We start from the raw sequence: 12,472 nt of genomic DNA on the forward strand, positions 1-12,472 counted from the left end.
CAGAGTGGTGCTTGGCATGCCAAGAGAAGCTGGCCTATTATGCCTCTGATGACTTGCCACACTTTTACCCTCATCTCCAAACTGGACAATGAATGGCAAACCTAGTGTTTTAGTATAAGCTTTCTGACATTTATCTGGGTGGGAGTCTTCTGGTTTACTATATTTCACTTTATGAACTTCAACAACATTCTTTAAAATATAGGGTAACCATGAAATCTAATGGGAAGCTGATTCTTCACCCCCTTGCTCTCTGCAGGCTGAATGATGTTATGGAGTCTGGCCATGCCCCCATGATATCAGTGGGAACCCAAATGGTAAGAGTTTTCCCACCTGGCACTTTAGCTGAAACCTGGCTTTATTCCTCCTCCAAGGGAATCCCTACTATTCTTGATTAGTAATCAGAAATATTGGCAATTCCTTGATGTTAACTAGTCTCCAGGGGCAGGGTTTGAAGAACAATGGGGAGGAGATGGGATTTTCTTTTTAAAAAAATCTGCAGATCAATTAGGGAATCTCTTGCTTTGGCCTATATCTGATAAGTGCAGCTTCTGAATATGCATCAACTTTAGTTTTGGGACTGACTCCAAGGGCCACTTCTTATAAAGGACATTACTGTAGTCAAGCATGTACCTAACCAGAACATATGGGGCAGTGTTAAGGACTGAACCCCAGGATCTTCTGCATACAGGATGCTTAACCAACTAGCTACACATGACAAGCTACAACAACCAACAAACTCATTTCCACAGTGCCTGCAATGGGGTAACGTATACACACAGTTTAACTGTCTTGTTTTGGGAGAAACAGTCTGGATTATTCCTCTGCTGTCCAACTTTCTCAGGGCCCATCCAGACAGGGCTCAAAATGCGTGAGCTCACACATTTTCACCAGAGTCCAGATTATTCCTCCGGTAAAATCAAATTTATTTGGGACAAAGCAAGGAAACCCTGCTTTTACATTATCAAAGATCCAGGTCTTTCCAGTATGAGCTCAGTGTGGCTTGGGCTGGGGACTGCATCACGTGAAGGTATCGGGACAGCATTTATTTATTTATTTATTTATTTATTTATTTCATATATTTATATCCTGCCCTTCTCCCCACAAGGGGGACTCAGCGTGGCCTCACACGAACATCAGAGGATGCTAACAACATAAATACCATAAAAACTACAACTCACAATAAAATCATTTTAAAACATTGTGCATCATCAATAAAATTTAACAATAAATCTAGACATCCTTCCAGGAAAGTTCAGGTTTTGGGGGGTGGTGAGGGAACTGAAAGGCAAGCATAAGCGGGTTGCTTAAACCTGCTTTGGTGTATGTTTAAGTGCCGTCTGGAAGTGGTTTTAAAATCCCCAGTTTCCTTCTGTTCGTCCTTAACGTAGTTCATCTGCTATAAACTTAATTCAAAGTAAAACGTAGTTCATCTGCTATAAACTTAATTCAAAGTAAAACGTAGTTCATCTGCTATAAACTTAATTCAAAGTTTAAAAAGTATTTTGCACTGGAGAGTAGAGGAGGAAGTTGAATCTTGCACTTCCCAGTAGGGTCAGGAAAAACTAAACTACTACAGACTCTTCTAGCTTGTGTATTTTTCTTCCTTGATAATTTTGGTCCCTTCATCATACCCTGGTGTTGCTTGGCCACATGTTTTCCTGTTTTCATCTGCGACATTTTGGGGGAGTGGCTAGTTTGCTACTACGATATTCTGCCTGTATCTGAAAAAAGATGATTGCCAGAAAAAAAAAATCTTCGCAAACTGATAGCAAAAGAAGAGGAAGCGAATTATACACTTTCCCTTAATCTCAGGGCCTAGCCAGTGAAGGGTCTGGAGCAGTTTCACCAACTGAACCATTGACAATCTGCCTTTGGCCATGTCCATTAGTTTGTTCTGGCTTTCAGATAACGTGGGTTGAGATAGATTGCTGTGAATAGGACACAGCATTCTTCTAGGGAAGAATTGACAACAAAGGAGCTCATACATTGAGACCTAGTTTCAGAATCACATGGAATTGTGGGAAATTGTGGGTTGAAGCAACAGCACTGGGGGACAATGCAATGAGAAAGTGGCAACATACAAAGGGGCTTTAAGACTGGCTTCAAAACAGCACTTCACATTTTCTTTTCATTTTGTCTCTCAGTCTTTCAGTATTCATTTATTGTGAGCATTATTTTTTTTTCAAATAAATGCCAGTTTTGCTGAAGCATAAATCATTATGCTTTGTGCTGAAATTAACCGTCCTTCCTCTAAGATGGAGGGAGTATAACTTGTCAAAGGTCACCCAGTGGGCTTCTATGGCCCAAGGAGAGCTGAACTTTCGTCTCCCAGAATGTTAATAGAATGTTAATCCAACATACAAACCACTAGATTATACTAACTTCCTCTTGCAAAGAATTCCAATGATACTGACAATAAACACCCTGAAACACTCTCTAGGGAGTATGGTGGGTACTGTATTTTGCCATAATTTTTGACCCCATGGGCCATCATAGATCCAGGAGAAGACTTTTTAAAAAGAAAAATGCCTCCAACACCTTCCCGAAAGTATTTGGGGTAATTTATTGTTGCCTTAGCGGCCCTTGCACTTTCCTGTCCATGGTGTAAGCCATTCCAAGCTAGAGTAATCTGACTTGATATAAGGAAGCTTCCTATTTTCTAAAAGCACAAATTGCCGGTATGCCCATTATGAGTTTACTGGAGTGTCTTACAGTGCTGTTCATCATGTGAAGCACTGATACGTGCAACCAGTTTGCATTACAAATACGCAAGGGGGGGAAAAAGCTGCCTTACTGATTGCACAAATGCTAGTGGACAACAACAACAACAACATCTTTATTTATATTCTGTCCTATCTTCCCAAGGGGACTCAGGGCAGATTCCAAAGTCATCTGTTGGAAATAGTTCGATGAGCAGATAGAGAACGCTGGATACTACTCACAGTTTTAATTAAGATGGGGAGGGGGGAGGAGTGGTTGCATTTCTCTCTTTTCTGTTCAGTTGAACAGTCTTAATCTACAACAGAAAGCCAACCTGGCATCTGGGAAAATGGAACATTTGTAAAGGCTCAGAAGCATCTTAAGAGGTGCTGACATTTATGTAAGATGAGACTTTCCATCGGCTTTTCAGAATCCAGGTCATTTAGAGCTTTAAAATGAGAACCAATGAAAATATCACCAGATTTCAATGATGAAAACTTGGGTGCATTTGGCCAAACAATATCAGAATGTCATCAAGATGGCGAAAGTTATTAACTATGAAGAACAGGCAGACTAGGATAGGCTGCAGCAGTTTGCTTTTGCCTGGTCTAACAGAGGGTAAGTTTTTTCTTATTCAGTCTTCTCTCCACTGCTAAATAAAGTGAGTTGAAACCACATTGTACTTTAAACTTATTATGTAACAAGTGGCATAAGATAAGGACAACTGGAAGGTTGAAACTGGGACACATTAAAAACTTTGAAAATGTGGAACGACTGAAGATTAATTAGGATTGTCCTTGCCAAATTGGGACAGTTTGGCAAGGGAGTCAGTGAATGTACCTTCTTGATCAATCACCTTCCAATGTTTGTTGTAGCAAGGGCTGCCCTTACCTTTCTTTTTTGTTTTCTTCTCCTTAGAGGCATCTCCTCCAGTCTGAAACATTGAAGCGGCAGTCTTCTTTTTCTCAGTTTTGATTGGCTTAGCACTGGAATCAGAATCATCTTCTGCCTCACTGGCTTTTGGATCTGTAGTGTATTCAGTAGAGTTGTTATGCAAAAGGGAACCATCGTATTTTGTAACAATATCCTAACTGCCATCACAAAATTTTCATGACTGCAGAATTGCAGAAAGGTGTTTCTTAACATCATTTCTGGCCAATGAAAGATCAAAACATTGAAAAAAAGACAATAACATCATGCCTTAACGCTAAGGGTTGCAAAGCTGTTGCTTCCTCACTGCTAGTCTCACACCCCATGCACATTGGGACAAGAATGAAAATATATACTGAAGATTGAATGTGGGAATATCTCTAAGTCAGGCACGGTCTATATTTTGACCCCAAGGGATGCATGTGCCAAAATGTGATTGTGGATCAGGAGCTACATGCTTCAGGACATGGTTAAAACCAGTCTTCCTATCACAAAGTCTTCCTAAACACAAACATGGCTCCCCGACATTTCACCATTCAAAATGATGCACAAAATAATTTACTAAGGAAAGTATGCTAAGGAGACTTAATTGGTAGCTACAGTTCACAGAATACCAAAGCCAACTCGTAGTCATTGATGGAGGGTTCTGAGAGTTGAAGACCAAAGTGTAATGTCTCTTAACTTTAACCCAAAACAGCCAATGGTTTCACCCCTAGAAAAAATAAATTTCTCTAGTTTATCCCCCAGTAATGTAAGTCACCTTTCTTTTTGACTTTTTTGTCTTTCTTGTCCCCATTCACTTGGAACACAGAAATTGGCTCCTTCTTCAAGGCCTTTGTGGTCCGTGCCTTGGCCTCAGGCTCAGCTTTCTCTCCTATTGGAGAGGAAATAGAGTTTCACCAGGAGTAAAGTGTGAGAAGAGAAGATGTGGACAAAAAAGAGGATGAAAAATAAAATGAGCTGCCATCCCCAGTGCAGAAGGATTGGCAAATTCTGGAAGAATTACAAAGTGCTATAAACACTGGAAAGAAATTCCATAGTGCTGTTTAATATTTGATATATTTCACTGAAAGAAAGAAAAAGGAAATGTACTTTTGTCTCCATAGCCAACGCTGATGGAAGTTGAGCATCTATTGTTCAGTAATTCGAAATCCAAAATACCTCAAAATCTACATTGGGTTGCTGTGATAGACACCTTGCCTTTTTAATAGTTCAACATACACAATGTTAATTTCATGCAAAATAATATTTAAAATATTGTAGAAATTGATCTTCAGGATATGTGTATAAGGTGTATATGAAGTTTGCCTTTAGACCTGGGTCTCATCTCCAAGTTATCTCATGAATATGCAAATATTTGAAAAGAAGAGAAGCATGAAGAAGAGATTTACACTGGATTTACACTGCCATATAATTCACTTATCAAAGCAGATAATCTGCATTATCTGCTTTGAACTGGATTAGATTTGTCTATACTGCCATATAATCCAGTTCAAAGCAGATAATCTGGATTTTATATGGCAGTGTAGAAGGGGTCTGAGAGGGATGGCAGGCATTCACTGTAACCCATCCTCTTTATTTGGCACAAGTGCATATTGTAAATGACTTAAGTGCTTTCACACCATTCCTGCCTCTTCTGCTTAGAGTCCCTCTTGGATCACCTTTGTCCCTTTAACATTGAGGGTCTGAATATATGAGTTGAGTCCAGGAGTTGCCTATACTAATTTTTGTTTTTATTTGAAATTTCAAAATAGATCAGAGAAATACAAAATGGATTGGAACAATACAAACCTGGTGCCCCTGGTTTACATGAATAAGATGTATTTATTTATTCAATGATCTTTAATTCCTAACATGACTGCTATACACTTTGTTAAATAGCTCTTGGCTCACCCTTGTTGACATAGACGTATTACAATATTTATCTGCTTGTCCATCTATTTGCATGGAATTGATTCATTTTGTAACAATGAATTGCTTTATTGACATGGCATTTGGATAGTAAAAGAGTGGAAATTTCCAATAAAATGCTCAGATTTCAGTCTACATAGCTGTTTTATCTCTAGTATTTTCTGGGAGAAGCAATAAATGTTCTTGTTGAACTGCTATCTCCACTATTACATCTCCGCACCTTACGTCTTGTCGGATCTGGGGATTTTGTTGTAGCCTTTACATCTATCTTCCTCCTCATACATACCTTTTTCTGAAGTAGGCTGAGGTCGCTTCCATTTTATGAGCTTCAAGCCATTGGGTTGTATTCAGTGGTAGTTTTAAGATAACTAAAACACTCCCACTCTTTCTAGTCACAATGTTTTGTGAATTCAAGATTTATAACAGCTAAACTGCATTCTCTGAAGGATGTCCTGGGATACTTTCTAAAAGACTAGGCAAAAACCTTGGAAAGAGCTCCTTTTCTGTACCAGAACTTCCAGAAGTTTTCATTTTATTTTGTCTGATAAGTCATAAAGAATTCCATGGTTCTGTATGCCACAAAAAGGAAAACTGCTAGCCAGTCATGGAGCTCAGATAACCTTGCTTAAGGAACATACAAAACCAGTGAACTGTGCTTTCCATCATAATGAAGAAAGAAGACTTTGGGTGCATCGGCACCGCAGAATGAATGCAGCTTGACACCACTTTAATGGCCATGGGTCAATGCTATGAAATACTGAGCATTATAGTTTGATGAGGCCCCAGCACTCTTTGGCAGAGATGGCTAAACACTGCAAAACTATAACTGCCAGAACTCCACATCATTGAGCTGTGGCATATAAAGTGATGTCAAATGGCATTCATTTCACAGTGTCGATGGACCATTCAATTTCTTTTTTCACATCTTCATTAAATAATGATTGTGAACCTTTTCACAAGGTGGAAGGAGAGATCACATGCTGTCATGATCTGATGTTGACAGGTATATTGCATTGTTGTTATTGCTGTTGTTTCTGCTGGGTTCCTTCAAGTGGATTCCAACTTATGGTGACCCTAAGGTTTACTTGGTAAGATTTGTGTGATTTTAAATTATGGAATTGAATGTTTGCCTTTTTATATGTATGTAAGCTGCTCTGAGTCCCTTTGGGGAGAGAGGGCCTTGCCTTCCTGTGAGGCTGAGAAAGTGTAACTTGCCCAAACCCATTCGGTGGATTTTCAAGGCTGAGCAGGGATTCAAAACATGGTGTCCAGAGCTATAGTCCAATGCTCAAACCATTAAGCTACATTGGCTCTCATGTCTTCCAACATCATACATGAAAATGGAGACACATGTACCCAAGTAATTTCAGAATGTGTTAAGATGACACACTACTAAGGAGGAAGAACACACAAGCTAGGAGAGTCTGCAGTAGTTTGCTTTTCTCTGAGATAATTAGGGAAGTTCATTACAAATTACAAACATGATTAACACTGTTTTAAAATACACCATTGAAAAAAAAAGAAACCGGTCTCTTGCTATTCATACTCATAATGCCACCGTTTTCTGAGAACTGTAGTTTGATGAGGATGCTGCAAATTCTGTACTGGAGATTCCTAGCCCTTCTCATAAATTATACTCTCAAGAGTTCCAAAGGACAAGAAATTATTATACAAAGATGGCACATGAAGTCACTGACCTTTACTTTTGGGTTTCCTTTCCTTGATTTCACTAGTAGGTGGAGCCTCTTTGTGGATCTTTCTTTTTGGCTTTTTTGGTGGGTCTTCAGATTGAACATCTTCCTCCTCATCTTCCTCGGAGTCGTCATCTTCAGAGTCTTCTAGAAATTTGACATATTATCAAATAAATATTTAGAAAGGAAAAAAGTATTATCAAAGAATATAGTCACATGCTGCATTTGTAGAGTTAAGGATGGTATGTCTCCTGTGCCCATTCCTTGAGATGTTGGATTTGGTCATGTTTGGTTACAATCTGTTTGAATTACTGTAACATGTTAACAGACTTGGTTGATATATGAGTTCCACTAGATTGTGTTACACATAATGGAGATGTTATTGTTGGAAATGACAACCTTTTCCAAGCCTCCTCTAGTAATGTTTATCTATGATCCTGTTGCTTCCTGCTTCCTGTATATATGTTCTGGTATGCAGCTTCCTTTATGGCTCCTAAGAAGTTATAAAAGAGGCTGCACATCACATGATCACTACAGATGACTTCAGACCTCAGATCACAGACTTGCTTGCTGTTTTGCTGTAAGAGAATTATATCAAACATTTCTGAAACTGGAATAAGTTTTGTACCAGTGTATGCTGGACAGTACACATGAAGGTTGTGAACAAACCAAATATGCTATTTTTTATTATCAAAGTCTACTTCATTTTCTCTTGAGTGCATGATATAAAACAAGTTGTTTTGGGGAATATATATATATATATTAGGGCTGAGCGGTTTCGTTTCGTAATTTCGTAATTCGTTAAAAATTCGTTATTTTTTTTGGTTACGAAGCGATAACGAACCATTCAGGAGCTTCTAAAAAATGAAACGAATTTTTCAATTCATTTCGTAATTGCTTTGTATTCATTTCGAAATCGTTTCGAAATCGTTTCGTTATTATTTCCGCATGTCAGGGGCAAGTTTTATAGCTGTTGTTTGTTTAATCAGTGAAAAAAAATTATAAATATCACACCAACAGTCAACAACAACAGAGGGAGAGGGAAGCTTCAGAAGTTCCCCCTGTCCCATATGGAGGTTTTTTAGCGTATTGCGCGGTCGCGTCCGCCATTAACGAATCGATTCGTATTCGTTTCGTATTGTTTCATAATTTTATGAAATTTTGTAAATATCGAACTTTTTTAAAGAAAAAATTCAGAATTCTTTTAAATATCGAAATGCAAAAAACCCCAAAAAACGAATAGAGTTTAGAAACAATTTTTTCTGTGGTTGCCCAGCCCTAATATATATATATGGCACTGAAAAATACTTCTGAAGCACGGCTGCTTTTTATGCACTGTGTTTTTTAAAACAGATCAGAAATAACAGGTTATTCAGTCTAACAACTGAAACCCATTGCTTAGCATAATTACAACTGGTTGTATACCACAAGGGAAGATTCTACACTAAAGGGTTTTGGCTCTTCTCTGAAAGGTTATGCTTTTTCTAAAAAAAAAAAGTAATGATCTCCAAAAGGTGTTTTCCAAAAGTTATATCTGTCCCAAGTCATCAAGAGTTACAACAGCTCCACTAACTGGTGGTTATTTCCAGGCCCAATTCAAAATGTTCCTTGTGATGCATAAAGCCCATGTGGCTCAAATCCAGGTCATTTGAAGGACAGTATTCTACCATATGAATCTGTACATGTTTGGGATATTCTGTGAAGAACTTTCTCTCTGTCCCACCATCCACATAGATATATCTGATAGGAAGATGGAAGTGGGACTTCCTAGGCAATATAATGTTGTTTGAAACTGGCCAGTGTTGCCATAGTGGCTGCTCCCAGGCTCTGAATTCCCTTTCCATAGAGATTAGGTTTTTAAAATGATATCCATTTCAAACAGATTTTAAAATTTTGGTTAACAATATTGTTAACTTTTATATTGTGAATTTTAGCTGTTGAAAGCTACCTTGGACACCAAAATGAGGAAATGTATAATCATAGTGATGATAATTACAGTCACCACCAGAGACAAGTCTTTGTGCACAGATGTATTCTCTTAGTTTTTGGAGCTAAAATATTTTCCTACTGAATAGTCAACAACTACTATTAATATAACCACTGATGATTTATCCACAAGAGCTTGCACATTATGTACTAACATTCTTTTCATGTGCATGGTTGTCTCAAAGATTCTTCATGGTGTTAGACAAAATGCAAAAAAAAAATACATTCAAAGGAAAAATATAGAATTTGCAATTAGGTTTTAAAATTATGCTTTATTGTTGACTATGAGGATTCAGGACATTAATTTATTGTTGTTAACTTTAATAAATGAAAGTATTTTTATTCATTAGATAACTAGATAACATTATATAACACACTGCAACTAAATTATTATTTAATATCTTAATTTTCAAAACAAATCCTGGGATTTACAGAGGATGGTTTACGGATTGTCGCTCTGGCTGGATCTACTCTGCCATATAACCCAGTTCAAAGCAGTTAATCTGGATTTCATGTGGCAGTGTAGATTCAATTTTGTCATTTATTTATCTACCATATTTATACCCCATCCTTCTCAACCCTGAAGGGACTCAAGATGGCTTTACACATAGGCTATTCAACTATTCAATGCCATAAAAACAACCTACAATTAAAATTAATATTAAAACCACATTAAAACATTTAAAAACAGTACATCAACTATTAAAACCACGCAATCCACAATTGTAATCTGGGGCCATTCCAGTAGTCATTGCACATATTCTGTATCTATCTATTGCAGTACAATTATTCTCCAAAGGCTTGGTCCCAAAGCCACGTTTTCACTTTCTTTCTGAAGGCCAGGAAGGAGTCAAAGGAGATTCCACCTGAACATTAGGAAGAACTTCCTGACTGTGAGAGCTGTTCAGCAGTGGAACTCTATGCCCCTGAGTGTGGTGGAGGCTCCTTCTTTGGAGGCTTTTAAGCAGGGGCTGGATGGCCATCTGTCAGGGGCGCTTTTAATGCGATTTTCCTGCTTCTTGGCAGGGGGTTGGACTGGATGGCCCACGAGGTCTCTTCCAACTCAATGTTTCTGTGATTCTATGAAAGTATTCTTTTTGTTATTTAAATATTGCTCTGTCTGGATAGCAAATGTTCAGTTCCTGCCATTCCACTTCTAATAGCCTGAGAGCTCTCCAACCACCTATATGAGTTAGCACAAAGCTAGTTAAATGTACTAGTTACTTCCAGTTTCTGATAGTGAATGTCTTTAACCAGAAAATTAAGCCAGTCAAGCCTCACGAAAGGGGAGGAAATGAGGTTAGTAGCTAGCACATACAAGTTAGATTTAAATAATTATTTTCAAGCAGTAGAAATATGTGCTGTAAAACTGGAAAGGCATAGTTTAAATTTAGGTATGTGATTATATGTGTGCTACGGGTTTGTAACCAATCCAACAGGTGGAGAAAATAATGCTGCAGCTGAATTTTAAATATCAGTGGCCAGAATTCGCTTCCAGTGGTCCTTTCTACACTTCCATATAATCCATATTATCAAATTAAATAATAATAATAATAATAATAATAATAATAATAATAATCCTTTATTTATACCCCGCTACCATCTCCCGAAGGACTCGGTACTGCTTACAAGAGGCCGGGCCCAAATACCTCAGTAAAAACAGCAAAAACAGATAATCCACATTATCGGCTTTGAACTGGATTATATGAGTCTACACTGCCATATAATTCAGCTCCATGCAATAATCTGGATTTTATATGGCAGTGTAGAAGGGGCCTAAGGAAGGTAGCCAACTAAGGTAGCGTAACCAATTTAGAAACAGAACTAAGTTGGATTTCCAAGCCTACAAGCAACATGGGTTTGTTCCCCTGTTGATCAAAAAGCAGCTAATCAATGTTTATATCCCCTCATATAGGAAATATCTGGTGCAACAGTCAGAAACAGAGTTTTGGTTACAATTTTCCTCTTCCACTAGAGATAGTTTATGGGAACAAGTGGAAATCTATTGCACACTCATTTCAGGTGTTGTGGGATTGCTTCATCCTACAGCAGTGTCTCAACTCTTCAATACAAGATGATAGATTATTATGTTACTTTAAGATGACTCACATAAAAATGTGTTGGCATGATGATAAACAGATGTGTGCAAGGAATGAACAATTGCTTCTGTTTCTATTGACTTCATTTGTTTCCATTTCCATAAATGTTTTTGTTTCTCAACGTTTTATTTGTTTTGCCTTCCATTCATCACACTGCATTTGTTCATTCAACCTTTTTTCCACTTAAGTCAATGAAGAACTAGACATCGTCTACACTGCCATATAATCCAGTTTCTGAATTCAGATTATCTGCTATTCAAAATGGATAATCTGGATTCAGAAACTGGATTATATGGCAGTGTAGATCCAGTCTTAGTTGGCTATCTTCTACAGTCAACTTTCATAATTTCCACTGAAATGGCTTGATATTTGTAGGTGTTATGCTACCATCATCCCAATCAATGCATAGTTGAGTTAGCCAAATAGAACCATTTTAGACACCATTTCCAAAGTATTAATACACAGTAGCTCTCATAGTGCTATTGAATCAAGGAACTGCCATAAGCAAAGAGGTGTCAACGTTTGAATAAAATGAGTCTAGATCAGTGGTTCCCAACCTTTATTAGACCAAGGATCACTTTGATCAGGGACCACTTTGACAAAGGACCTTTTTGATCAGGGGCCACTTTCCAACATGAGTATCAAAAGGGTTACGAATCAGTTTTTGATCAACTTTAGATTCAGTTTGGTTATTTGGGACGCTGATTCAGAAAATTGCATTGGATAGACCACATCAGCTCTAGTTTCTGATGCAGAACTTATGCCATCCAGTAGTCACCTACAGAAAACCATATTTAATATACTAGAACTGATGTGGTAATATTAATTTTTTGTGGGTAGTCAGCTTCTCCCCTTCTGACATCCCTGTTGCCTCAGCACTATAAGAGAGTTTAGTAAGACAAGACGCTCTTTTGCCATGTGGTTTTGAGGCAACAAAGTAGTAATAGTGAGGCCACGGACCATATTTTCGTAATGGTGGACCATTGATGGCCCACAGAACACCAGTTGAGAACCACTGGTCTAGATGATGACTGCTCAATGTTTTCACCCCCTTGCATCTTTCTTTGGTCTATGTACTCAAACCTTTTGCTTGATTCTTAACTGCAATCATCACTTCCCACTTCTTTCAATAGGCCAGCTTCTTTATTTATTTTG

At 38.0% G+C, this 12,472-nt stretch overlaps 1 protein-coding gene across 2 annotated transcripts in view; it reads right to left on the reverse strand.

Annotated features, from left to right (window-relative positions):
* Window positions 1–12,472, reverse strand: part of TULP1 (TUB like protein 1) — a 45,312-nt gene that overhangs the window by 17,805 nt on the left and 15,035 nt on the right. The window contains exons 5-7 of one of the 2 annotated variants that reach the window (XM_060773197.2): window positions 7,239–7,376; window positions 4,391–4,504; window positions 3,592–3,726 (exon numbers count right to left, since the gene is read on the reverse strand). In XM_060773197.2, the coding sequence (XP_060629180.2) occupies window positions 3,592–3,726; window positions 4,391–4,504; window positions 7,239–7,376 (387 nt within the window). Of the gene's footprint in view, window positions 1–3,591; window positions 3,727–4,390; window positions 4,505–7,238; window positions 7,380–12,472 lie in introns of both variants that reach the window. The other variant, XM_060773196.2, reaches the window with a different exon arrangement.

The sequence above is a fragment of the Anolis sagrei genome, chromosome 4 (genome assembly GCF_037176765.1).
Source record: "Anolis sagrei isolate rAnoSag1 chromosome 4, rAnoSag1.mat, whole genome shotgun sequence".
Lineage (NCBI taxonomy): Eukaryota > Metazoa > Chordata > Lepidosauria > Squamata > Dactyloidae > Anolis > Anolis sagrei.